The sequence below is a fragment of the Lutra lutra genome, chromosome 12 (genome assembly GCF_902655055.1).
Source record: "Lutra lutra chromosome 12, mLutLut1.2, whole genome shotgun sequence".
Classification (NCBI taxonomy): domain Eukaryota; kingdom Metazoa; phylum Chordata; class Mammalia; order Carnivora; family Mustelidae; genus Lutra; species Lutra lutra.
Window position 1 is genome coordinate 274,664 of NC_062289.1, and position 27,000 is coordinate 301,663.

Below are 27,000 nucleotides of genomic sequence, written 5' to 3' on the forward strand. Positions count from 1 at the left end.
TAAAAAAACCTTAGGCATGAGACCCTTCAGATGTCGATCGGTGGGCCATATGCTTGGGGATGCCCGCCAGTGTGTATCTGGGGGTTGAGAGATACAGGAAGTTTCCAAAGGAATTTTTATATGTTAAAGTAGACTTACAGGATTCTGGTGGGGGGGGGGCTTGGGCTCGGATTGCCTTTTGCCCTTAGCAAAGCATGAACACCGAGGCAGCTGCGTCCCTAGAGGACCGCCACTCTGCCCATGTCAAGGACTTGTCAGTGGGCTGCAGGTAGTAAGGAAATTTAGTATTGTTTTCTGCCTCTGCTTCCCGCATCACGAGCACCTTGAAGAGCTTGTACTACATACTTTCATGAGTCCCCAGAAAGGTAGCCCCACACCTCCCCTTGACCAGCCTCGTGTCTGGTTTGCACTCCGCACCGTGCCCCTCCTGGGGGGCTTCAGCCCCTCTCCAAAGCCGCCCCCAGGAGCACAGACGGTAGAACAGCAGCACTGTGTGTGGAGTACAAAGTCGGCCCTGCTCCTTCCGCTCCTCGCAAACACAGCGCTTAAGAGACATCAGCCTTCCCACGTGTCTCGGCAGAAACTCTGGAGCTCTGGCTTGGCTTTTAAAGGCCACCGGCCCCTTCTCCCCTCAGGTAACCTCCTAGCCTGTCAGTGGGCTCCTGTCTGTGTCCCCCGCTTGCCTTGGGAACAAAACCGAAATCTGAGGAAAACAACATGAAGTTTCTTCACGTGACCCATTAACCAAGGCCCAGTCCTAATGAGGAAAAGCCACGGAAACAATCCGGCTGGGGTGTTCGCCTCCCTGGGAGGCTGGGGTGCTCATTCTAGTCAGAGTGTGGGGACCCCAGGAGAGGTGTGTGGAAGGAAGAGAGAGAAACCCGTAAGAATAGAGAGTCTTGGGGACTTGGTAACCAGTTAATAAACACTTGCTAATTAAACTTTCCTGGGGCACCTGGCTGCCTCCGTTGGAAGATCATGTGACTCTTGATCTCAGGGTTGTGAGTTCAAGCCCCATGCTGAGTGTAGATGTTACTAAAAAATAAATAAACTTAAAAAAAATTCTCTTTAGGGGCGCCTGGGTGGCTCAGTGGGTTAAGCCTCTGCCTTCAGTTCAGGTCATGATCTCAGGGTCCTGGAATCGAGCTCCGCATCGGGCTGTCTGCTCAGTGGGGAACCTGCTTCTCCCTCTTCTGCTCCCCCTGCTTGTGTTCCCTCTCTTACTATCTCTCTATCTCAAATAAATAAAATCTTTTTTTTTAAGATTTTTATTTACTTATTTGACAGAGACTGCAAGTAGGCAGAGAGGCAGGCAGAGAGAGGGGGAAGCAGACTTCCCACTGAGCAGAGAGCATGATGTGGGGCTCGATCCCAGGACCCTGGGATCATGACCTGAGCTGAAGGCAGAGGCTTAAACCACTGAGCCACCCATGTGCCCCTCAGATAAATAAAACCTTTTAAAAAATCTCTTTAGTATAACTTACTTTCCTTTTACCTTATGATTTTGCAAATAAAACAACTCTGCTAGTTTTTGTCACACTCGGGGCAACATCATAAAATTTAAAATACCTGAAGGAATGTGAATAAAAACAGAAAACTAAAGTTGCCTGGAGCATTTCTGGAGCCCATTAATTACCCTTTAACAAGTAGCCCACCCAGTAGGTGCGGCAGTAGGCCAGTAGGAAGAGGATCTCTGAGGGCCTGGAGCCGGGCTTCTGCTGGGCAGAGAATGGGTGTCCTTCCTCTCTGCTCCTGAAGTTTCAGTGTGGGCGTGAGACCAGCAGAAGAAACCAGATGCACAGAGACCCTCGTCGTAGGGTTCCATGCACAGGAAATATCCAGAATAGGTAAATCCCTAAAAGCAGAGAGCAGATGGGTGGTTCCAGGGAGGGAGGGGAGCAGGGGAGGCTGTGGTTTTCCTTGGGGGGTAGAGAAATGTCTGGGAGCCAGAGAGGAGAGGGGCTGGCCCAGCTTGCGAATGTACCAAATATCACTGAATCGTTCACTTCGACAGGGCTGAATTTGCGTTGTATGGATTTTGCCTCAATTTAAAGAATATAAGAAAGGGGGAGCTTCATAAGCAAAAGTGTGTATTTCTGGAGATGGATAGCCCAGTGCATGTTTGTCTGTGCAAGTGTCTGTGCACACAGTGCGTGCGCATGTGTGTGCACGTGTGTCTGTGCATGCAGTGCATGCACGCATGTGTGCACGTGTCTGTGCATGCACTGTGTGCATCGCGTGCAGGTGTGTGCGCACGTGTCTGTGCATGCCGTGTGTGTGTGCATGCGTGTGCGCACGCATGTCTGTATGCAGTGTGTGGATGTGTGTGTGTGCAGGCATGTGTGCACTACTTGGTTTAGCATGAAGCGTTGTCTTCGTCTGCCTTCCCGGTATGAATTTACCCCTCATGCCTGCGTCTTTTCTCCAGGAAGAGTTCTTGCTATGGGAGGAGCGAGCAGGGAGGCTGGCAGTTGTGAGCTTTCTCTTGCACGGTGACACCAGAGTCCCTACCGATGCATCAGTTGGCTTCCGCAGGCCTTCCTCCCCTTCTTCCGCACACCTTCCTCGGTTTCTTGAGTTCTGTCTGTAAGTTCTCACTTCCTTTGTTGCTAAGGAGCCTTGGGCTCATTCGCTATCATTGCTGCTCTTCCTGAAACACTCCGCTTTGTGGAGTCGTGTATTTCTGCAACGAGAGCTCATGCCAAAGCTCGACTCTTCGCGCTTCAAGATCTTGCATTCCTTTTTTCAGCGGGTTTTTATCAGAGAGTAAACAAGGGTTGTGCTCCAGTTTTTTTCGTCTTGTGTGGCTGGCATCTTATTACTCAGTTTGGATTGGAAATGGTGTCTATTCTGATTATTAGCAAAGAGTTTTGAGCAAGAGACAGCCTCATTTGCCTCCTCTTATCTCTCACATAACCTGCCACCCGGTCAGCAGGACAAACCACTTAGCCAGAACTTCCATTTCGCTTTGTGAAAAGTGAGTGAAAACTTTCGGAGGACTTGGAGGCCTCTGGTGTGAGGTCGGCTGTTCTCCGAGCTCTGCGCGTCACTGTGTCTGGGCTCTGCTTCTGCTGGCTAACACTGGGCTCATTCTGGTATTTTCTGTCTAGATTTGCTCAAATTCAAACTTTGTCTTCTCTTTACTCAGTGTAGTTTCATTGTGGGTTTTCTCTCTGAATGTGTTATAAATCAGTCCTTGAAAAATGTGTAGTAGTTAAAATCTTGTAAGAGTCCCACAGACCCTACCTCTTCTCTGGTACCGGACTTAGGAGAGTCCCACCTGCTCTGGTTCAGTTTCTTCACACCGCAGTTACGCCCTTCAGCGGCGTTTTCAGAGAGACCCCGGTTTTGTATGCGGTAACTTGTCCCTCACTCAGGGACAACGTCCCTGACAACATCCCTGACAACGATCTCTAACTGCAGGGTTCTGTCAGCTCCAGACACTGTGCGGTGCCCTTAGCTGCCGGCAGACGTCATTGTCATTCACGGTTCACCAGTCTTCCCAGGTAGAGTGTCTTTCCTCCTTCCTGTCTTCCTCCCCTCCCTTCGCTCCCTTTTTTCCTCCCTCCCTCCCTCTCTCCCGTCCTTTCCTTCCTCCCTCCTTCCTTTCCCTAATACTGTTATTGTCTGGCAAATTTTACGAATTGCATGTATTTCTCTCAAGATATTTTAAAACTTCACACACACTCTGTTGTTCAGTCACCGATACCTTTCACACTTTCTGGATACTGTCCAGAAGAAAAGCGGAAAGCACTCAGCTCCCAGCAAGGCAGTCGTGGCTCTGACCTCCCCGGGACCGGTGGAAACCAGGATCCTGCCTGATCCCTGGGCAGCATCACGGGAGCGCCGCCCCTCTCCTTTCCCCAGTCAGGCTTCTGGAGGCTTCGGAAATAGGATTCACGCAGGTAGTGTTTCGTGCTGTTGTTTTCTTTCTCTCTCTCTCCCTGTTTAAGATTTTATTTATTTGAGAGAGAGGGGACGAGCCCAGAGGCCGAGGGAGAAGCAGGCTTCCCGCTGAGCAGGGAGCCCAAGGTAGGACTCGATCCCAGGACTCCTGGGCCATGACCTGAGCCGAAGTCAGACGCTTCACTGACTGAGCCCTGGGTGCCCCCTACAGTTGTTTTCTCTTTTCTCTTGGTTGGCTGATGGAGCTTTTTAATAAAGATCTTATTTATTTATCTATTTATTTATTTTGCTTTAATTATTTTAATTTTTATTATTTATTTATTTTAAAGAGTACACACGCACAGGCTAGTGGAGGAGGGTCAGAGGCAGAGAGACAACAGACTCCCAGCCCAGTGTGGAGCCCATCGTGGGGCTCCGTCTCAGGATGCTGACGTCACCCCTGGAGCCGGCACCAAGAGTCGGATGCTCCGTGGATGGCACCGCCCAGATGCCCCCGACGGATGGGAATTTCAGTAGTTCTGGAATGTTCTCAGCACCAGCCTGTCCACTCTGCCCCCTGCTGCGAGTCAGGGGTTTCATTTTTGCACTCTGGGGGCCCCAGGGCCCACGCTCTCCGGGCTCTCCCTCCACCTGTGCCTCAGCGTCCTGCTTGCCTTGACTCATGCCGGACACTCGTCTATACCGCCAGGCGGTGGCCACCCATCGACTCCGCCGCTCAGTCTCTGCTCCCTCTGGATCTCACTGCGGGACGACTTGCCTTTCTGCTTACAGGGCTTTTGGGGGAGGGGCAATCCTTGTCGGGGCTGGGGGCTCTGCCTGGACCGGGTTAGCTGCCCCCCCACCCCCCACAGCTCCTTCTCAAGGGGAAAATCCATGCTGCTGCTGGGGCAGGAGCTAGACAGGAGCGCTGTAGGTCCACCCCCTTCTTTCCTGTTGCTCTGAATATGTCCTCCATTTTGTTGTCTTTTATCTGTTTTTGTAATTTGTCACTCAAAATCTGAAGTGCTAACAGTGTTCCTGCGCAGGGCTGCAGCGATCTGAGCAGGGATCCCCACACTCCAGGCTCTCAAAGGCAGGAGGAGGGCTGAGAAGGGTGGGAATATCTGTGACCTCTGACGACACCTCCGGAGCCTTTCCTGCGTCCAGAAGAGGCCAGAGAAAGGCCTGCAAGGACGGATCTCTGTTCCTCAGGGCGGGGGTCGTGGGGCGTGCTGTGGGTCCCGGTGCTGGAGCTTGGGTTTGTTGTCCCCACAGGCGGTCTTCATCCTAAGAACCATCATTGATGGAACTGACCGTGGAGCTGCTGTGTTTTCAGGGAATCTATATGGAGCGTTAACGAAAGGTGTCCTTGATGTCTGCTCTGGGTTTGGTTTGCGTGTGGCTGCGTGGAAGTCCCGGAGGGCTCACGGAGCCTCCTCTACTGGGAACAACACCGGTGTATGGGTTGGAAAGAGCAGAAGTGGGCTGCACTGGGTTTGTTGGGGCCCGTAGTCTGGGGACGTGTGCAGTGTGTCTGAGTGTGGTTAAAGGCCAGTGGGGAGGTGGTAAGGTGGTGGGAGTTTCAGAACCGGACTGTGCGTCACAGGAAGAAACGCTTGTCTGTAAGGAACAAACCCATTCCGGCGGCTGAGCCCAGTGACATTCTCGTGGATGTCAGGGCCTGACACTGCTAGGCTGCCATGGCGACTCCGCCCTATGCTGTCAGTCAAGCCTCCGGGATCATCCAGCCGGGGACCACGTGCCAGGCCATGTCCCGGTGGATTCTCCACTGCCCTGTTTGCACCTGGTCAGCAGGTGAAAGTGAGCACGGAGGGCCGGAGGAGACCCAGGGAGACGGGCCTGAAATGGCAGACGTCGAGTCCATCAGCCTTCACTGGCTGGTGCTCAGCCACTTGGCTGCTCCGAGATGGGGGTTGTGGGACTGGGGGCCAGTGGGGTCTAGCCTCGGCCGCAGCGGGTCAGCCTGCCCGAGGGAACGCGTGAGCTCAGAATGCACAGAAATACACGTTTGTCACACCCACTTCACGAGTGGAGGCTGTGGCTGGACTGTGAAGAAAGCCTCTGGTGGCAGGGGTGGGGGGGCTGTGGGGGAGGGTCAGCAGGGACGACCACTTCGGGCTTTGGAGCAGACTCTGGAAGTCCAGTATTCCTGCACTTTGCCACCCAAGTTCCAGAGTGAAGCCTCTGTCCAGTCTCCTTGCAGCTTCCTGAGATGAGGTGACAGCCACCTGGGGTCGGCCCAAAATGTCCCGACTCCTAGGACCAAGGTCACCTTGGTTTACATTTCATTTTAGAAATGCCGTTGGTTAGGCAGCTTCTGACAGGGCTCCTGGAGGAGTTGGTGGCTTTTGGTGGCACCCTCCCACGTGGGGGAAGAGCCTAGTGGCGTGGTCTTCCCCAGCAGCAGTGACAGGGTGGTCCTGCCTCTCTGGGCACAACTCCTACCATCTTGGGCCAATCCAGTCTTCAGGGCCACTTTTCCACATCTCTGCTCCGTCTTCACACAGTCTCCTCCGTGTGTCAAGTTTCCTTCCTTCTGCCTTCCTTCCTTCCTTCCTTCCGTCTCTACACAGGGCCCAGCCGGATAATCCTGGACCATTTCCCTAGAGCAAGACTCTGAACTTAATCACACCTGCATTTTCAAAAATATTTTATTTTTATTTATCTTAGAAGATTTTATTTTTAAGTAACCTCTACACTCCACGTGGGGCTCGAACGCACAGCCTCAGAGCAGGGGTCGCTCGTTCCACTGACCGAATCAGCCAGGGGCCCTGCATTTTTTTTTTTTTTTTTTTAATAAGGTAACATTGCCAGGTCCTGGGGGTGAGGATGATACGTTTGGGGGCTATTTTCCGTCCCAGCACAGCCTGGCTGGCTCCTTCTGTTTGGGACTACAGGAAGCCATGGGATGAGGCAGCATGTTGGATGAGCTGTCCTCCCTTCTGCTTGACTGACGGATGGTTCTAGGCCAGTGAGTACACCTCGGGACCCAGATGGTTGGTGTTTAAAAGGACTTAACAGTGAACTCTCCAGTCATCAGCTGGCCTTACTGGAGACCTTTGTGGGGTGCAGTCCTGGACCAAGGACGCCAGACTGTACCCACGCAGCTGGACTCTGTAGATACGGTCTGGTGTGGACGCTTCCCCTGACAGCCCTGATGGCTCCGAAACGGCCACGATGGCAACGATTGGCCCGAGTACGCCCGGATGAACAGGATCAGCAGCTGTGACTCCGGACGCTACAGTGAGAGTCAGGAGGAAGCTTCACTCCAACCCCCAGGACAGAGTGAAGCCTCCAGGGCCCCTGGAGCTCGGGGAGAGAAGGCTGGGTGGGAACACCCACTTTTCCCTCCTTGCCCTGCCACAGCAGCCTTGTCCGTGGTTGTGGTTGTGTTTTTCTCCCTCTACACATTCCTGATGTTTGTTTCCTGGGGATACTCTGAGTAGCCTCGACTCAGAGATCCCTAACATCAGCCCCGGGGATGGGAGGGGATTGAGAACGAGCCTGTGTTTTTCCTGCTCAGTGCACCAGACTTGTCTGGGCCTTAGTCTCAGGGAGGTTGGAGCTATTCCATGATTTCTCTGAGACCTGCCTGGTAGGAAGGAGGGCAGGCCGCACCTTGGAGTGGGAAGCTGGCCAGCCAGGTGTGTGGCCCCAGGACCACATTCCCTTTGGGGGTGTTTCAGGTCTGCTGTTGTGGAGATAGGAGCGTGAGGGGAGCTGCTCTGTAGACAGAGTCCTGGGGCCCTGCAGTTGGTCTTCTCCACGCTGAGTCCCAACTGTAAGGGTGCTGGGCACACGGGGCCGGCTGGCTTCTCACAAGTGTCCCCAGTGCCCCTCCATCCCACCGGGCCGTGGGCTTCACGCACGCCCAGCCCACCAGCATCTTTGTCCAGAGCACCTTCCTGAGGCCCCCGGGGCTCCCCTTGGTCAGGAAACTCTGGAATTCTTGTTTCTTTATGTCAGCGGACACCCTGTGAGTTCACCTCCAGGAACTGTGTGCCTCAGATGAAGCCCGGAGCACTTAGCAAGTTACAGCGTGGAGACACTCTGCGGCAGGCAGCCCCGGCTCCCGCCCTAAGTGACATCTTGGGCCTGGTTCCCCAGAAGGGCCGCCCCCTCAGCCTCACGGGAGACCAGGTTAGCCTCTGACATCTGCTGCTCGGGCTCGGCCTGCCCCTCGGAAAAGGGAGCCTGACACTGGTGTCAGAATACGCGGCCGTGGAAGGACCGCGGGGGTCCCCTGGGGGCGCTCAGGCACGACCTGCGGGGCGCAGACGCTGCCCCCGTCCCCACGAGAGGGGATCCCCAGGGGAGGAGGGCTCCGGGCCTCGCGCAGACCTCGGCCAGAGGCAGGCGCGGGTCCTCCGCTCTCGGGGGCGCGCCGCGTCCACAGGGCCCCTTGCCCCGGCGCAGGTGCGGACGCGCCCACGTGGGTCCCGGGCTCCGGAGGCGCGGCCTCGCCGGGGAGGTGCTTCCTGACCCCAGCCCGGGCGTGCGGGCGGAGCAACGTCGCCCCCGCGCCCCCGACGTCCGACCCTTCCCCCGCTGTGCGGTGCGCTCTAGGACCCAGCGCCGCTTGGCCCGGCGCCCGGGCGGGCGGGGCTCCTGCATTGTGACGTCACGCGGAGGCGGGGCTGCGGCGCTGGGACGGACAGACGGACGGAGGACGCAGGACAGACCGGGCGGGGCCGGCGCGGGCGCGGCCGCCGCGGGTGAGGATCGCGCTCCGGGTCCGCAGGCCGCGCGTGGACGCGGACGCAGCGCGAGGGCCGCCCGCCCCGGGGTCGCAGCTCGGGGATCGGCGCGGGCGGCGGGTCGCGGGACGGAGCCCCTCGGACCGTGCGCGCGTCCCCCGCCCCCGCCCGGCCGGGCGTCCCGCCGCCGAGCCGCCGGCCTCCCTCCCTCCGAGCGCGCTCCGCCCCGCCCGGGCCGAGCCGCCCCCCCAGACCCGCGGGCCCCGCCGTGCGCCCGGCGCCTCTGTCCCCTCGCGGGGTTGGCTCGCGCGCGGAGGGCTCGCGGGGGCTCCGGTGTCGGCGGGGGCTGCCCTGGCTCGGAGTTCTCAGCTCTTCTCTCCCGCCAGGCCCCGATGGCGGAGGGTCGCCGGGCAGCAGCCGCGATGCGGGGGTGACCGGCAGCGCGCGATCCGGGAGCCCGTGAGAGCAGCGGGGACCTGGGCCGGGGGGACGTCCGTCGGCGGGCAGGGCGACGCAGGTGTTCGGGATGGAAGCTGAAGGCTTGGACTGGCTTTTGGTCCCCTTGCACCAGCTGGTTTCCTGGGGGGCAGCCGGGGCCATGGTCTTCGGAGGGGTCGTGCCGTATATCCCCCAGTACAGGGACATCCGGAGGACTCAGAACGCTGAGGGCTTCTCTACCTACGTGTGTCTGGTGCTCCTGGTGGCTAATATTTTACGGATCCTCTTCTGGTAAGTTGGGGGCTTCCTATGGGGGTGCTTCCAGGGAGATGGCTTTCTCTTTTTGGGGTTCCGGAGTGGGGTGGGGCTGGTGGCAGGAGCTGGCCGGTTGCGCGCGATCATTTCCCAGGAAAAATGGGGGGCTGGAGTGGAGACTCTCAGCCTTCGTCTTCATTTCATGGCACTCATACCTGGGGAGAGATTTTCCCGCAGACGACTGGGTGCTGGGCGAGGTCCTTGAGCTCGGTTCCTTCCCTCAGGATTGCATGGGGGCAGGAGAGACGAAAGAGGGAATGAAGAAGAAATTAAGACTAACCAAAAGTGACGAGCTGTGGGAAGGGCATACCACTGACCACGGAGCCCCTCAGGAGGGGACATCAGAGCCCGGCAGGAAAGAGCTCAGGGGCTGGGTGCGGGGAGGGCCGTCCCCTCAGCCTTGTCTGTTGTGTGTGCAGTTTTGTTCCGTTCTGATAGGAAAGGCAATTTTCTGGGTACTACTTAAGAGACTGTGTTTTCCTTGCCAGTCCCAGTACCGCTTGCTCTTACTATCGTTTGCATTCTGGTGAGGAAGTCTGAAGTTAATTTTAATAGTTGCTAAAGCCACGCATGTCTGGGAGGGGGCATTTTTAGAGGAAATGAAATGGTGTCTTATGACTGCCTTTTTTTTTTCTTTAAAGAGAGGAAGAGGTGGCAGTTGGAGAAGAGGCAGAGGGACAGGAGACTATTGAGCAGACTGTGTGACCGGCGCAGAGCCGGATACGGGGCTTGATCTCATGACCTGAGTGGGGTCAGGTGCTTAACAGACAGAGCCAGCCAGGTGCCCCATTACAGCCCCATTCTAAGATGGAAGAGGTCTGGAACTTTCTTCTTGACTGTCCACACATATAGTGAGACAGGTTGCTCAGCCTGCTCAGGAGGAGGACGGCTGAGTGCAGAAGTGGGACAAGAGTTCCAGGCAACTGGCGTCCGGAGCTCTGCTTCTGGCTCCTCCTGTTGGCTTTTTGGTAATGGACTAACCACATTATTTGCTAATTCTTTTTTTTTTTTTAAGATTTTATTTATTTGACAGACAGATAGAACACAAGTAGGCAGAGAGGACCCCAGAGGGAGAGGGGGAAGCAGGCTCTCAGCTGAGCAGGGAGCCTGACGTGGGGCTCAATCCCAGGACCCTGGGATCATGACCCGAGCTGAAGGCAGCCGCTTAACTGACTGAGCCACCCAGGCGCCCTGCTAATTCATTTTTAAGTCAACTTTATGGAAGTATGATTTACATTAAATAAAACTGCCCATCATAAGTTCACAGTTTGAGGAGTTTTGACAATGTCCCCTTCCCATCATCATCACAACCCAGATAGGAGTTTTCTGAGCCCAGAGGTTTGCTCTCTCCTCTGTGTTCCATCCAGGATGGGGCCATCCAGTGGTGCCAGGCCCCAGGCTACCTTTGATTTATTTTCACTGTGTGTTAGTTTTGCCCTTGTCTGGGGCTTTTAAAAGGTGAGCCAGTAAGTCAGCCCCTCCAGGGAGAATTTGTCACATCCCCAGGTGTGTCTCTGGGTTAGGAGGCTACTTTGGAAGGAGGGCTCATGGGTGCTTATTTCTTTCTTTGGCACAAGTTGAAAACGCACATTTTGAAGATTCCTCCTTTCCCTCTCGCTGGGGGCAGAGATCACTCGCCTTACAGTGACATGTGGCTTTTTCTAAAGTGGCTTTAGGGGGCGCCTTGGTGGCTCCGCGATCTCGGTCAAATAAATAAAATCTTAAAAAAAAATAAAATGGCTTTAATCAAGTCTGAGGTTGAACAGAAGCCCCTCCTGAAATATAATTGTGTCTGACACCATTGTTAATCCCGAGTGCACTGGAGGGTCATTCAGGGGTCTCCCAGGCTGAGGTTGAGGAACAAGTTTTCTCTTGCACTGGGAGGAAAAAGATCAGTCAGGAGATCTCTTCCTAGTGTGCTTCTCCTTCACAGTTGCAAAAAGAGGATAGAATAGCTAATGTACATCCAAATACCTGGTTTGGAGAAGTCCGCAATTACACTAATTTCTTGAATGCCGAGTCTCAGGGCTTTTGGGTTTAACAGACATGTGGGCTGGAAGTCCTGTCCCCACTCCAGGGCCTGAGACTTTGGGAAGCAGAGTCTGGAGCTCTCCTAATGGAGCACTGGGCTTCTCAACTGTGGGCTTCTAAACTTCATCCACTGGCAAGTCTATTTCTATCCATCCAACTGGTCCTTTCCCAGAGTCAGCACCCTGTGCTGCCCCGGGTCACCCGAGCGGTTCTGTGGCGACATGTGAACACACAGGACTGCCCTCAGCCCACATTCCAGGAGACTGCAGCAGTGTGTGGGGTGGAAGGAGGGCTGGCCAAGGGCACTGGTCCCTCCTCCAGAGTGTCTCTGGCCCAGGGGTGTGCTTTTCCTGCATTTCACGCAGGACAGTCCTTGCGGTCACAGTGAAGCCCGGCAGACGGGCTGAGCTCTGTCCAGGACTTGGAGTCATGTGGGCTTCTCTGCCCACCAAGTCCTAGGCCCCACTCCTCGGAGAGGGGTGCACATCCTCCCTTTTATTTCTTCTCTGGAGCCTCTGAAACCCCCACTCCTGGGTCCTCCAGCCTTTACGGGTTAGCAGCAGCCCGTGGGTTAGCGGGTGTTGGAGGGTTTCCTGCGTTCCAGACCCTGGTCCAGATGCCATGGGGTTTGCATGTTAGCAGAAGTGCTGTGTGGGGTGTACCTTGTACACAACATGGGTTGTGGTGGGCTCCAGGTGAGACGGAAGCTGTGTCTATACTAGACCAGGGCTGGACTTAGAACTGAAGAGTGTGTTTCCCAAAGCCGGCTGAGACCACAGTCCTCAGAACTCTGGTCTGGGAAGACCCCTGCGGATTTGTGGTATGAGGGTTGTGAGTGGCTCGCAGTTGTGCGGCAGAGGAGAACTGAGCTGGGTAAACCCTGGGTTTTCCTTTTTTTCTTTTTTTTTTTAAACTTATTTTTTTAAAAGATTTTATTTATTTATTTGACAGTGAGAGAGAGAGAGATCACAAGTAGACAGAGAGGCAGGCAGAGACAGAGAGGGAAGCAGGCTCCCCGCCGAGCAGAGAGCCCAATGCGGGGCTCGATCCCAGGACCCTGAGACCATGACCTGAGCCGAAGGCAGAGGCTTTAACCCGCTGAGCCACTCACATACCCCAACATGGGTTTTCTAAAACTTGTGGAACTCTAGTGCCTTTCTTTCTTTTTTTTTTTTTTAATTTTAAAACTTTTTTTTTTCTTTTTAAGAATTTGAGAGAAAGCATGAGTGCGGAGGGGGAGAGAGAAGCAGACTCCCTCCAAGCTGAGTTCCCCCTCTGATGTGGGACTAAATCCCAGGACCCCGAGATCATGACCTGAGCCAAAGGCAGATGCTTAACAGACTGAGCCACCCAGGTGCCCCCTCTAGCACCTTTATTTCTTACAATTCTTATCATCCTTTCGCAAACGTAGCATTCAGCAGGTTATATTCTATGAAATGCTTACAGATAGTATTTTGAAGAGTGGCGTCAGGAGAAACCAGGCAAAGGGCTAAATGATGCCTCATGACTGATGTTTGCAGACTTGTGATTTTGTAGAGAAGGGCAGAATGAGGTGCAGGAGGCCGGGGTGCAGGTATCACAGGACCTTCCAGCCCTAGCCTTCTGCGTTCACAGAGCTGGTTCTCAAGCTCCATTCTAATTGGGTGAAAACACTGTAACAGAGACAGTAATGTGTTAGATGTTTAATAACATTGTATCAGAGATGCAGTGACATTGTATCAGAAATAAGGGAACACTAGAGAGGGCAACATCCTGTCAGAGATGTAGTAAGACTGTATTACATATGGTAACATTGTATCAGAGACGCAGTGTGCATCCTGCATCCTGCTCACATTGTATCAGAGATGTGGCCCTGTTGGGCACACAGTAACATTCAGCTAATGGTGTAGCAGTCAGTGTGACACGGGGAAGGAGATAGACAGCTTCTTTCTACTGGAGCTTTTCTGTTACTTGGAAGACATGAGAAGGTGTCCCGTGTAGAAACTTTTGCTCAGACTTGGTGAAACATCGCCTCTCCTGCAGTGTGTGTCTTCCTAGGGGGAAAGACAAACCCTTCAGACTGGCTTATCTGAGCAGCACGCCCTGCACTCATCGGGTGGGCTCTCCTATCATCTGCCCTCAGGAGAAGTTGTGCCAACACACATTCTCAGGCCAGAGAGGACAAAGTGCTGACATCTCTGTCAGTTTAGTTCTTAGATTTAAAGGAAAAAAAAAGTTTAACCAATTTGATAAGTAAAAAATGGTATCTTTCTATTTTAATTAGCCTCTAAAAGTTACTAATGACATTGATCCTCATTTCATATTTACTTTGTCTTTTGCATATTGCTTGTCGAAAGTTGTGCTTTTTGAAATTTGTATCTTGCTTAGCCTGTCTTTCCAAAATCAGTTAAATATTCACCTCTGTGCCCTCTTACTTTGCTTTAGATGGTCTTGTTTTTATTGTAAATACTGAGATCATCTGGATTCAGTTTTTGGTGTAGGGTTTAAGGGGAAGTGCAAACCTTGATTTCTTTGCCCACAGTTTTTCTGGTCATTGTTTCTGTTGAGAATTTAAAAAAAAGTGGCCTTTCTCACATAATGGCCAAAATTGCACATCTTCAGCCTCATAACTGGCAGTTAGCTTGGTGTGAGGAGCCCCAGAATACCCTGCTTTACTGGGGTCCTTCCCACCTGCTCAGGAAGCACTTCCTGTCTCCTTAGGCTGACACTGAACTTTTGCTGTCCCCTTGTCTGGCCTTCACCTTAGAGGAGTTGACCCCTGGGGTCAGCTGGGTAACCAGTGGGATCCAGTTCCTAGAAAGGACTAGAAGTGTCCTTAATGGCCTTTGGGGTAATAGCTGCCCTTTACGGAAGAGGCAAGGCCCAGAGGCGGTGGGTCCAGGCGCGAGGGCTGTGGAACCAGCCTAGGGTGGAGTCTGTGGGCTCTCCCGGTCTGTGCCGCTGGCTTCGAAAGCTCCAGGGCCCATTGGCCCTTTCTTGCTCTGACCATTTAGCATTTCAGCTCCTCTCCTGAAGGAGGGGTCCACACGAAGCAGCAGGATTCCCGGTGAGCCTAGGTGACATTTCCTGGGGAGGCAGGAGTAATCTCGTGGTGATGGAGTTGTCCTATCTGTGTCCTGGTTCCTCTGGGGCCCAAGGAGTGCGGGCCTGAGGCTTTGTGACCCCAGACTGCTCTGTCCTTTGCTCCGAGGACACAGGCCAGGCCTTAACCTCAGAAACCGTGCAGAATGCCGGTGCTGGAACTGGTGTCATGGTTCCCCGCTTCCCAGGGACTCTCTGGCTATTCCTGGTGACTGGACCTCCTGCGGGCTGGTGGCCTGGGTGCAGCCCGCTCCCGGTGGCCTGCTTTCTGCTGCTGGGCCAACTCACGCTGGCAGGGCAGACCCTGGGCAGAGGCATCCCCTCCGGAGAGGTGTGCGGGTTGTCTAGGACGCCGGCAGGGCGGTGCGTGCCCCAGACTCGGTCTTGGAGAAACTGACTCGCGCTGGAGTGGGGCCAGAGTCAGTGTCTCTGTGCGAAGAAGCATCATGTTTTCTCGACCGTGTAGGGACATGTTCTTGCTGTGTAGGCAAAGGTGTGCTCCTCGGCCAGGAGAGCTAATCTTGACCTTCACAACAAGCCCAGAGCTGAGTTTTTGTCTTCATTTCTCATTGGTTTGATGTTGGCGGTGTGGGGGAGCCCCAGCCCGTGCCCTGCCGGGAGCTCTGACCCAGCTCTGTGTCATGGGGGCGCCCCTGCCAGGCTTCAGTGGTCAGCTCTCGGTGACCGTCCCTCTCTGCAGGGCGCACGTTGTTGGCTCAGGCCAGAGTGAGGGAGAGGGCGGTGGGGAGGGGGCGGGTGGTTCTCTCCTCATCTTCTTTTCACGACCAGCTGGGAAGTCAGGCTGCCGTGCAGGGTCTCTTGACTCAAAGCTTGACAGCAGCTCAAGTTTTGGAGCTGCCCTCAGGCCGTGATGCAGCCAAACCTAGTGGGATTCCTGCTCCCCAGTAGCTGGGCTAGAATTGGGGTTGGGGCTTCAAGGGATGCCCTGTCCAGGCCTGGCCTTAGAGATGGGCCTGGGTCAACACTGATCCTCGTGGCCACGGCAGAGACCCCCTAGCTGGTGCACGGAGGGCAGCGCTGCTGTTCTCCGCCCCTGGGGTTTGGGGTCTGCTGACGGGCCCAGCTCGTGCTGGTCACTAGATCGAGGGTCTCACCTCCAGGAGCTTATGGCTCAGTTGGTGACACTTCACCACCAGGAAGACATCGGCAGGAAGGGCATGAGACCCGGGCAGGCTGGCGGGTTAGAGGAGAGTGGGCAGCGAGGCCTGGGAAGGGAGGGAGAGGGACAGCAGGCAGTGAGGCCTGGATGGGGGGAGTCAGGGCCTCAGGTTAGGAGTGGGAGGTTGTGCCCTCAGCTGCCTCCTCCTCTTCTCTGGTGGGAGGGACGGGGGGGTTCCCTGGCCCGCCTCTGCTCTGGCCTATTGACCCCACTCAGCCCAGGCAGGAGGCAGGACTTCCTGTCATTCCTGGATTCTGGTGTGAGTCTTCCCAGGGAATCAGGTGTTCTAGAAATTGGGCTTCGTGGGTGGCTGGGGCCTCTGTCCACGGGACGTCTGGCTGTGTGGTGAGGGAACCCGGGAGGCCCATCCCGCCCTCATTGCGGGTCCCGGGGAGGGGAGCGTGGCAGCCCTGCCCATCGTTCTGAGAGGTGCCCCTGCAGAGGGGCCGTCATGGTCCCTGGTCCTGCCGTCCCCGAGTGCTCCTAGCCCCTGCCCACCCTGCTGTGTCTCCCCACAGAGCCTGGAGGCCCAGGTGCTTGGGCCCGCAGCTGTGACGCATGTGTGAGTCCTTCTGGGGCTGCTCGGGAGGTGGCCACGGGGGCCATGGCAGGGGCCCAGGCAGGGAGAGGCGGTGAGGCCCTTGGTGCCCCGGGGCCCTCCTGACGCCGTGGTCTCTTTCCCTCCCCAGGTTTGGACGGCACTTTGAGTCGCCGCTTCTCTGGCAGAGTGCAGTCATGATCTTGACCATGTTACTGATGTTGAAGCTCTGCACTGAAGTCCGCGTCACAAACGAGCTGAACGTAAAACGCCGTTTCTTTGCAGGTTGGTGATCTGATCTGCGGCTTTGGGAACAAAGCACTCGGTCAGCAAGCAGAATTCACCCTGTGTGCGTGGGAGAGGCAGGGGCCGCTCCGTGTTGCCGGAGCCGTGCTCAGTTCACGCAGGGCACGGCAACGAGTGCCTGACGTCCGTGTTTCCCATGTGCTGCATGTTCCCTTAACACGGGGTCGTTTCTTCCCTGGAAGGTGGGCAAGTTACGAAGTAATCTTGACGTGTTCCTCTGCACCGTGGCTGTTTACCTGAGGGTTCTGATTGGGTTAGGACATACGTTTCGGTATCTTCTCTGGCACGGTCGGTTCAGAGGGGGATTTGCCCAACTGCAGTTTTCTTTCCGTGTGGGGCCGATGCCTCCCACATGCCCGTTCGGTGACCGTGTAGCTGCGGCTCGTTGCTAACACTGGGAGCTTCTTCTCATGCCTGGTAACCATTCACCCAATGTCCTGCTCCTGTGGGGCCGGCGGGGGGTCACCTGGAGCGGGCCCGCGGGGTCTGCGCGTCGGGCAGGATGAATTACACGCTCAGCCCACGCTGCTTCGTGACTTTGTGGCTCAGAAAATAGAAAATACTTCTTGTTTTTGCCTTTTCCTTTGAAAAAGCTCCTTCTGGGCTGATGTTCTGCGTGTGAACATACGGGAGCATTGTCAATGCTTTAATTCTGGTTTTCCAGTTACTAGACAGAACATAGCTCTCATTTGACTCTGTCTGAAGCGTGTGTTTCATCTCAGCTGTTGCTTAGCGAAGTGTTTTTGTGGGACTGTGTTTGGCTCCTGGGGACTTGAGGTCCTGCTCCTGTGTTTGTCCTGATGGTTACTTTCTCTCCATCGGAGCAGATCCTTCCCCCCGGTAGCTTCTGTTTTTAGAGATGAAGGTTTGCCAGTTTCAGTCTTTAAATAGGTCAGCCTCCAGCACTGATGGGCGGCCCGGACCAGTTCGTGTCACTCAAGTGGCCCCCACGGTCTGCTTCTGTTGTGGCTTTGTTCTCTCTCCCCCATTAACTTCTCTGCAATCTGTTCTCGGCTCTCACTGTTCACAGCTGAGGCTGTGCTCGTTGTACTGCGGGTCCTGCCTGAGAGCAGGGCTTCTCCGGCCACCTGGCCCTTAGCGGGGGAGGGGCTGGCCCGGGTTCTGCACACCACCACCCCCCACCACCGATCTGCAAACCTCGCCTTCAGTGTGGCCCAGGGTCTGCGCCCACCCCTGTGGGGGGAGGGTGGGGGTTGGTCAGTGGTCCCTAGAGCGTTCAGTTTCCGCTCCCCCAGGGAAGGACGAAAAGCAGGAGAAGACGCTTGGGGCCCACAGTTGCTCAGTGTTCCTATGCCTCACTCTGAAACGTGAGACCAGGTTTCATGATCTTGTTGGAAATAGTGTGAGGCTGTGCTGAGTAGGGTGCCACATACTGAGCAGGGGCGTGGGCCTCCAGGCCATGGAGCAGTCCTAGAGTCACCCTTCTGTGCCCTGCTTGAAAGACAGGCTGTTGGCTGCCCACACCTGCTGTCTTGCTTCCTGGAGTCACCGGCAGGAGGCCAGAGGCACAGGTGCGGCTGAGGGCAGGGGCAGACCTCGGGAGCGGGGAGTGGGGCCTCTTCCCACGGCCCTTTGGCGCCACGGTTCTCGCTCGTTCTGTCTTGACGCCTAGTGTTGTGTGTAAATTCTTCCACAAGGACTGTCTTTAATGCTGGTCGATTAGAATGGATTGAGTTAAAGTAGTGAATCCCAATTTCCAGGGATAAGGCCACAGTGTGAACTTTAACAAGAAGCCTCTCTGGGATGAGCAGATGAACGGAGCCCACACACGTCCACACCTGGGAGCCTGTGAGGGGCCATGTCAGGTGGTGTGGGGGCTGCAGGGGTGATGAGCGCTGAGGCCTCCCCGGGGGTTGCCCTGGACTGCCTGGGTGGGCCTGATGTCGGCAGAGGCCCTTAGAGTAGAAGAGGAGAGAGGACACGGCCGGGAGGGACTTGGGGAAGAAGTGGTTCTGGCGCTGGCCGTGGCGGAGGGGCAGGAGCGGAAAGTACCTCGGAAGCTGGCAGGGCAGGGACATGGGGAGCTCAGCCTCAGGTACACAGAAAGAAGAAAAGGAGGACAGCAGACACAAATCCAAACACATCAAAATAACATTAAATTTGAATGAATTAAACAACCCAAATCAAAGGGCATAATTGCCAGAGTGAATTTTTTTTAAGTTCTACTATATGCTGTCCGCAGGAAACACACTTTGGATTCAAAGATACAAGTAAGTTAAAAGTGGAAGAATGGAGGGACCCCTGGTGTCATCTGCCTTCGGCTGAGGTTATGATCCCAGGTCCTGGGATCTAGCCCGCATCAGGCTCCCTGCTCTTTGGGGGGTCCACTTCTCCCTCTGCTCCTCCCGCAGTCTCACAGCTGCGGTGGGCTTTGACCTTGCTTCTCGGAACAGCATCCCCCCCACCCCCAGGCCTGTCCCTGCCTGGCTGGCCTCCTCGCTGCAGTTCCGCTCTGGCGGAGGACGGACCGTGTCTCACGAGCCCTGGGCTCCTCCGGGGAGGTGGGGGTGCAGACAGCCTCAGACGGAGAGCCCATCCCCAAACTCCACATGGGAGAACACAGCAGGATGTGTTTGAGGGTTAGTGAGGTCCATCTCTAATTCTTGAATCCAATGAGATTTACGTATTTTTGTGTCTCCTATGTATGAGATACACAGCACACTCCTAAGGGAAACTTTTTAATGACGCGTGGTTTTCTCTCCTGTCCTCTGCCGGAAGTGGGAAGGTGGGGGACGGAAACACCGACTAGTTCAGGCTGGAAGCGCTAAGGTCCCATGACCACAGTGCCGGGGGCCTCCCCATGGAAGGCAGGCGGCCCCCACTTCCTGGTGGTTTTCTGCTGGGGCGTTGGGGTTGCCTGAGGAGGCTGGCCATGCACACCTCAAGTATTTCAGGAAGGAAATCTTTAATACCCCTGTTTCAGCGTTCTCAGAGGATAGAAAGCCTAAACAAATAACAACAACTTAAATGTTTTATACCTGTCTTTTGTAGAGGTTTTTAATTTTGAAGGTACTGGTTCATGTTGGAAGTTAAGAAATGGAATCAAAGAAGAAAAAGCAGGTTATTTACACAATTAAATATATAATTTCCTGTCTGATTAGAAGGAGCTGTACATGCTCATAGTCGACATTTTGGGGGAGGAGAGAGGAGTATGAAGTGAAAGCAAGTAGCTTTCCATCCAGCCACCCAGAGGTGACATCTGTGAACTCTGGGGACACTTCTGCAGTTTGTCTCCTATCACAAAACTGGGAGTATTTCAAAATGAGGCTCAAATTTTTAAAAATGTCTCCTTCCACTGGGGGTTCCTTCTGTGCCCTTGTTCAGACTCTGGTTGGGCTGGGGTGTGGGTCCCGGAGGTGGCTTTGGCCTCCAGGGGTGGCCAGACGCACGTGTTTAAGGAAGAAATCTTCCGGAGACGCTGCTGTTTACCCACCGCGTGAGTGAAGTCCGATGTGTCTTCTGTGCTGTGTTTTTCCTTCTCACCTGTCATGTTTTATTTGGAGAACGTGAGACATCTACAGACTCGGGGAGAGGTGTGGTCGTGCCCACCTCTGGCTGCTCCCCGAGGCCCTGTTCTCGTCGCCCGCCTGCAGTTTTTGAAGAAAATTCCTGACATACCCTGTTTGTGAATAGTTCACAATGTATCTCTTAAAGAGAAGGACTTTAAAAAAATACTGTCATGCCATTATCAGTCATAAAAAATGAGTTCCTTAATTATCTAGGACGCAGTTGCGGTGCAAGTTTCTAGCTGCCTCGTCACTTCCTCATTTTGGGCTGGTTTATCTCCTCGAGCCGGGGTCAGGTTACAGGCCGCACACTGCAATCAGCTGATGGTCTCTCTTTCTTTCTTTCTTTTTTTGGAGATTATTTTGGTTTGTTAGAATGTTTAAGCTGCAGAGGGGGAAATAGGCTCCCCGCGGAGCAGGGAGCCCAACGTGGGGCTTGATCCCACAACCCCAGGATCATGACCTGAGCCGAAGTCAGATGCTTAGCCAGGGGAGCTGCCCAGGCGCCCGCTGGTTGTCTTTCTCATCTGCAGGCTCTCCCTCCCTCCTGTCCTTCCGTGTGGCCTGTGTGCCATTACAGCAGGTGACCTGGTCTGCGGGTTGGTGGGTGGTGCCACCCCAGGCTCAGCCAGGGGCTGACAGCCCAGAAGTGTGCGGGGAATGCAGAGTCGAGAGCTAAGCCACATCCGCGCAAGGACGAGGTTCTTGCTGCTGCAGGGGACGTCCAGCCGCCCTGCACGGACGTGGTCCCAGCCTGGCTTCTGCTGGCCACACCCGTGGTGGTTGATTACATCTTCTTGTCTCTGGTGTGCCGTGTGGAAGGACACTGGAAAGAGATCTTTGGGTCTAGGGGTCTGGTCAGATCTAGGTTTAGTTCTTTCTGTTTTTTGCTGACTGTTGTGTTCTTCTACAAGGACACATGTATTGTTGGCTTATCTCTTTTTGGAGGTCAGTGGTGGCGATCAGTGGTCAGTGGTGGCGGGTGCCCGGTGCCTAACCCATGGGCCGTGAGGCTGCAGAGCGCTGATGTTCTGTCCGTCTCTGCTCACCTGTTACCTGGAGGGATTCTCTGAAGAAAAACTGCCCCTGTAAACGCTGTTCAGTTATCCAGTCTATAATTTATAAATGAAAGGCAGGTCATTGTTTCTCTTCTTTCTCTTTATTTGCCGGTTTTCAGAATTGGTTCCCCGGCATCTTGCAACCGTGATCACGTTGTTTTTCTGCTCTGAGTGTGTCGGTTTCAAATCCCATATTTGATGTGTTTCTCTGAATTGCCTTTTATTATATTTGGTGAAGGCCCCGTTGACTCCCGTCTGCCACTGGGAGCCTCTGCGGTTGGCTCCTGACCTTCTGGCACAGACGAGTGTCCCTCGGACTCGCGATCTCGTGACAAGAGGCTCCAGATGCTTGTCTCCTGTTTCTGCCGCAGGCCGAGAGCCGGTCATCTCTCCAAGGAGCCCGTGTGCTACGTGCGCGTGGCGTTTGGAGGCTGCACTCTGGTCCCGGGGACAGCTGTGGGACTGGGGGTGGTTTGGCTTTCTCAGTGGGCGGGAGGTTCTGTGGCAGATGGTGTGGTGAGACCTGTAGCCGACTCTGCCGTGCTTCCGTCTTGTCTCACGTCTTCCACCGGCTTCTCACGGACCCCGGAGCGAGACAGTGGCTGGCCTTCTTCCTTCTGCTCGCGGTGCTCTCCATAAGGAGTCTCCTGGAACGTTGTTTTCTTGGGGGTCCCAGGACGATATGTTCTTACCATCGATGACCTTGTGACCTTGTTCAGAGTCGCTGGGAAGAGTGGCTCCTTAGGGACGGGCACACACTGCTGGCTTCCTGGTTCCTTTTTATTGAAGAAAGAACCTCGTCTCTGGTTCAGAGTCAGGTGGTCGCCTTCATCTGACTTGGCCCCAGGTCTTGGCACTCCAAGCTCCAGGATGGAATTGGCTGGGGAAGTGGGTGGGGGAGGGTCACATACCATCCTTGAGAATGAAAGCTGAGGACCCGCCCCCCCACCAAGCCCCTGGAAGGTGTTTGTCTATGAGCCATTCTGCATTTCTCAGGGTTAATAGGTGTCCTCCTTGGACACGGGTCACACATCCTGTGTCTCCCCTGCCTACAGCCCTAACTGATGTCCGTCGAATCTCCATTTTGCTTGGACCCCCCTGGCGCCCTGGTCTCTGGGTCGTCCTGTCCATGGAACCCTCGCCCTCCATGGCCCCCATGCTCTGCTCCTTCCAACTGGTCTCTCCACATGCCTACTGCAGTGGCTCTCACACCACGACGGGGACCTGAAGCCCCTGGAAACCGCATGTGCCCTGGCTCGTGGCAGCTCCCAGCCTTCCCGCCCGCCATCCCCTAGCTGTCCTCTGGCGCTTAGGACAGCCAGTTCTCCTGTCTGAGCTCCTGCTGGAGTCTCTGTGGCTTGGGTCTCCTTCATTCTCTGTGTCCCTCCCTCCCTCCTTTCCTCTTAGCTTCTCACGTGCCTGGGGAGTCTGCTGGGACATGGTCATGTGGCCTCCTCACGTGGCCCATGCTTCCTTGCAACACGGCAGCCAGGCTTCAGGGGGTGGGTCTGGGAGAGAACCGGGTGGGAGCTGTGTCTTTCTTCTCATCTGGTCTTGGAGCCCATGCAGCATCATCTCTGTAGCCTGGAGTGGTCACGGTCCCCAGGAACCCAGGGGTGCATCCAGCGGGGAGCGGTGAGGCTCTGACGTCACTGTGGGCGCATTGCTGGGAGGCCTGGACCACGTGGGCAGCATGGACCGTGGGTCCCTACCTGGGCTCTCAGCTTCAGGACTGGCTCACCTCCAGTCTGTCCTGCACAGGGACGGTTCTCTGCTTTGTAGCCAGGAAACCTTAGGTGGCTTGACTCTGTCCTTGGGGTGAGTCTCCTCACCCTGACCCATGACTCCCTACCAGCTGCTGCTTTTCCTTCCCCCGTGGTGCTGCCCAGAGAGCCCGATGGGCCATGTTCTCTCACTCCTGGGCCTCCCCCTGGCCCCACCCTGCTCCCTGGCGTGCTTCCGAGCTCTGCTTGTCCGCTGGGCATGATGTGGCCTGAGTCAAGAGGGCAGATGGCGTGTGGGGGTCCGGCCTGCCCCCGGAGCCAACTTAAGCAGTGTGTCCTGTGTCCCCTTCGTCCCCTCCCGCTTGCACTTTGGAACCTGATCCTTAGAGGAAGTGTCAGTGAGTGGGGAAATCGGTCTCAGGAGAGAAATCGAATCACGAAGCTGAGGAACTCCGCAAAGCCTGGGTGTTCAAGGGCAGGAGCTGCCGGAGGGGAGTGGGGGAGGGAGTGGGTGCAGAGGTGAGGCGTGTGGCTGGGGCTGCTGGCCCCAGGGAGCCCTCATGTGGGCTGTGCAGCCACTACTTGTAAGCAGGGTCTGTGGGCACCTGCTCTCCCACGCACGGAGCCAGTCTGGCATTTTCTCCCAGCTGTTTGCTTGCAGTCTGTCCTTTTATGGGTGGAGCCTCATTACTTGGGGCAGGGGACAGGGAACTGGGCCCAGTGACTCTTCCCTCCGTCTTTCAGACTCCGTCCTGGGCTCCACTATGCAGGGACTCTGGCTGTGTGTTCAAGGGCTGTGGGCTGTTGTCTAGCAGCACCGTGTTGGGGGGTCTGCGGTGGGGCTGGGCTGCCGGAGGAGCGGGATCCCCCAGCACAGAGTCATCTCGTGCTATGTCAGGTGCAGCTGCCCTGACTCCTCCAGTTCCTCCCTGGTGGGGCGGATGCCGCATTGTCTCTGGGCCACACGCTTGTCAGGTTCTCGGATTGAACTGGCCCCATTCCCAGTGGGCGTTTCGTTGAGCGCGCTCCGGAAACAGCTTTCTGTGGCGGCCTTCTGAAGGCCGTGACCCTGGGACAAGAGCAAAGCTCGAGTATGGATGAGTTTTTAGGGGAGAATCGAAGTAGCATCTGCTTTCTCTTTCTCTCAGCCTAGCAGCCGTGCAGTGGCCTTTATGGCACCTCCGACCTTACAAATTAAGTGAAAATGTGGTGACTTTTCATTTTTCGGCCAAGATTTCCTCCTCCTGCTCCAGGCACTTCTACAGGAAGAGAATAGGGTAGGTTGGGGGTAAAATAGTTCAGGAAGTAAATTTCCTAAAACACAGAAGCCAAGGTCTGTCCTTCTGTTCCAATGTCTTTTGTTTTTGTTTTTGTTTGTAAAGAAATGCAAAGAGGGCTGGGAGCCACCGCTGCTGACCAGTGTTCAAACCAGTCTGTTTCTGTCTCTTCCTCCTTTCTGTTTCTCTTTCTTTAAATGTAGCTGCAGATAATAAGGATGAAGAAATCAAGGTCCCCCCCAGGCGGTCATATCTGGGTACGTACCACACCGCACAAGGCGGCCCCCTGGACCCTCTGCTTCATTCATTCTGTGCAGCTCTGTCCCAGCTCAGCCCTCACTGTCCTGCTGCTCCATGTGTGATTCATTTTACTAAGGCGGCCATGTCTCCCGCGAACTAACCAACCCCATAGCCTGCTATTTTTAAGCATGAGCTAGTTCTAGAAACCTGCCCATTTTGCACGCGTGCGTGCGTGTATGTGTGTGTGTGTGTGTGTTGGGGGGAACAGATGATCAAAGTACAAGTTTTGGAATGCTTTTGTTAAATTTGTTACAAAGTGTTCTATTCTTTTTGATGCTATGGTACATGGAATTGTTTTCTTAATTTCATTTTGGATTGTTCATTGCTATGTTGTAGGAATAAAATTGGTTTTCACATATTAATCTTGTATCCTGCAGCTTTGCTGGTCTCATTCTTTAGTTCTAAATTCTTTCTAGTACATTTTTTAGGGTTTCTCATCTGCAAGTCATCTGCAAGTAGAGGTAGTTTTACTTTTTCCTTTCCAATCTGAATGCTTTCTCTTTTTCTTGCCTAATTACCCTAGAATTAGGAATGGCTAGGAATGGTGGGCATGGGTATGCTTGTCTTGTGCCTGGCCTCAGTGAGAAGGCATTCTGTCGCCTTCGAGCCTGATGAAGTTGCACAGTTTACACAGATGTCTCATGTAGATGAAGCAGGAACCTTTCTGTTCTGAGTTTGTGGAGTGTTTTTTTTTTTTTTTTTTTTTAATCATGAAACGATGTTGAAGTTTGTCTAATGCTTTTCTCTGTCTTTTGAGATGATCATGTGGTTTTGTCCTTTATTCTACATTGATTTTTGTATGTTGAACCAACATAGCATTCTTGGGATAAATCCCATCTGATCGTGATGTGTAATCCTTTTTATAAGTTGCTGGATTCTGTTTGCTAGTATTTTTTTTTAAAGACTTTTTATTTATTTATTTGACAGAAGAGAGATCACAAGTAGGCAGAGAGGCAGGTGGTTGGAGGGGGGGGCGGGGAGAAGCAAGCTCCCTGCCGAGCAGAGAGCCCGATGCGGGACTCAATCCCAGGACCCTGGGATCATGACCTGAGCTGAAGGTAGACACTTAATGACCCAGCCACCCAGGCCCCACCTCCCCCCATTTTTTAAATTCTTGTGATGACTTTGGTTTTAGTATCAGGATAGTACTGGTCTTCTAAGTCAGGTTGTGAATGGGAAGTGTTCCCTCCTTTTCTATTTTTTTTTAAGATTTTATTTATTTATTGGACAGAGAGAGGGAGATCACAAGTAGGCAGAGAGGCAGGCAGAGAGAGAAGAAGGGGAGCAGGCTCCCCGTTGAGCAGAGAGCCTGATGCAAGGCTCAATCCCAGGACCCTGAGATCAAGACCCGAGCCAAAGGCAGAGGCTAACCCACTGAGGTGCCCCTTTCCTTTTCCATTTCAAGTTCATGAAGGATTGGTATCAATTCCTTGTTAATTAAAAAGATTTATTGAGGTGTAATTGACATATGTGGTTCGAGTATATAGTAAGTCTAGTTAACATCAGTCATTGTACTGACTGTCATTTGTTTCCTTAGATCCCACATATAAGCGCGATCATACAGTACTTGTGTTTTTCTGTCTGATTTATTTCACTTAGCATAATGCCCTCAGGGTCCGTCCATGTTGTTGCCAATGACAGGACTTTTTTCTTTTTTATGCTGAATAATATTCCGCTGTACATATACACTGCATGTTCTCTGTTCATTCAGCAGTGGACAGACTCTTGGGCTGCTTCCAGATCTTGGCTATGGTAAATAATGCTCCTGTAAACATAGGGGTGCATATATCTTTTTGAATTAGTGGTTTTGTTTTCTTTGGATAAATACCCAGTAGTGGAATTGCTGGATCATGTGGTAATTCTACTTTTAATTTTTTAAGGACCCTCCATGCTGTTTTCCACAGTGGCTGCACCAGTTTGCATTCCCACCAATGGTGCATGAGAGGCCCTTTTCCTCCACATCCTCGCCAACGCTTGCTCTCTGTTGTCCTTTTTTTTTTTCTTTTTAAAGATTTATTTATTTATTTGACAGAGAGGGAGAGAGAGAACACAAGCAAGCAGAGCAGCAGGCAGAGGGAGAGAGGAGCAGGCTCCCCACTGAGCAAGGAGCTCCATGCGAGGCTCAATCCTGGCACCCCAGAATCATGACCTGAGCCGAAGGCAGACGCTTAACCCACTGAGCCACCCAGGCGCCCCAGCTCTGTTGTCTCTTTGATTAAAATAGTCACTTGTGTGCTTTCGTGGTTTTCTTTGCTGTTCAGAAACTTTTTAGTTTGATGTCGTCCCACTTACTTATTTTTGCTTTTTTTCCTTTGCTTTTGAAGTTAGGTCCAAAAACTCATCACCAAGGCCAATGTCACGAGCTTACTGGCTATGTTCCTTTATGGCAGGTTTTTTGTTTTTTAATTGAAATATATTTGACCTATAGCATTATGGAAATTTAAGGTGTACATCATTTCACTTTGATACATTTATATATTGTAGTATGATTGCCGTCATAGTGGTGATTATCATATTACATAGTTAAAATCTTCATAGTGGTTAGAATAATTAAGTTTTAGTCTCAGCAGGTGTGATGGCCACAGTACGGCGTTGTCTGTGTTCGCCCCGCAATGCTCTCGG

General features: G+C 53.9%; 1 protein-coding gene across 5 annotated transcripts in view; it reads left to right on the top strand.

Moving 5' to 3' along the window:
• Positions 1-8,431: 8,431 nt before the first annotated feature.
• Positions 8,432-27,000, top strand: part of SLC66A2 (solute carrier family 66 member 2) — a 51,416-nt gene continuing 32,847 nt past the window's right edge. Inside the window, exons 1-4 of one of the 5 annotated variants that reach the window (XR_007121811.1) lie at positions 8,432-8,621; positions 8,990-9,332; positions 16,338-16,471; positions 24,282-24,335. Coding sequence is in view for 4 of the 5 variants with exons in the window: in XM_047696765.1 (XP_047552721.1) it covers positions 9,130-9,332; positions 16,338-16,471; positions 24,282-24,335 (391 nt within the window). In the remaining variant the exon portion in view is untranslated. The other 4 variants (XM_047696765.1, XM_047696767.1, XM_047696768.1 and 1 more) reach the window with 4 other exon arrangements.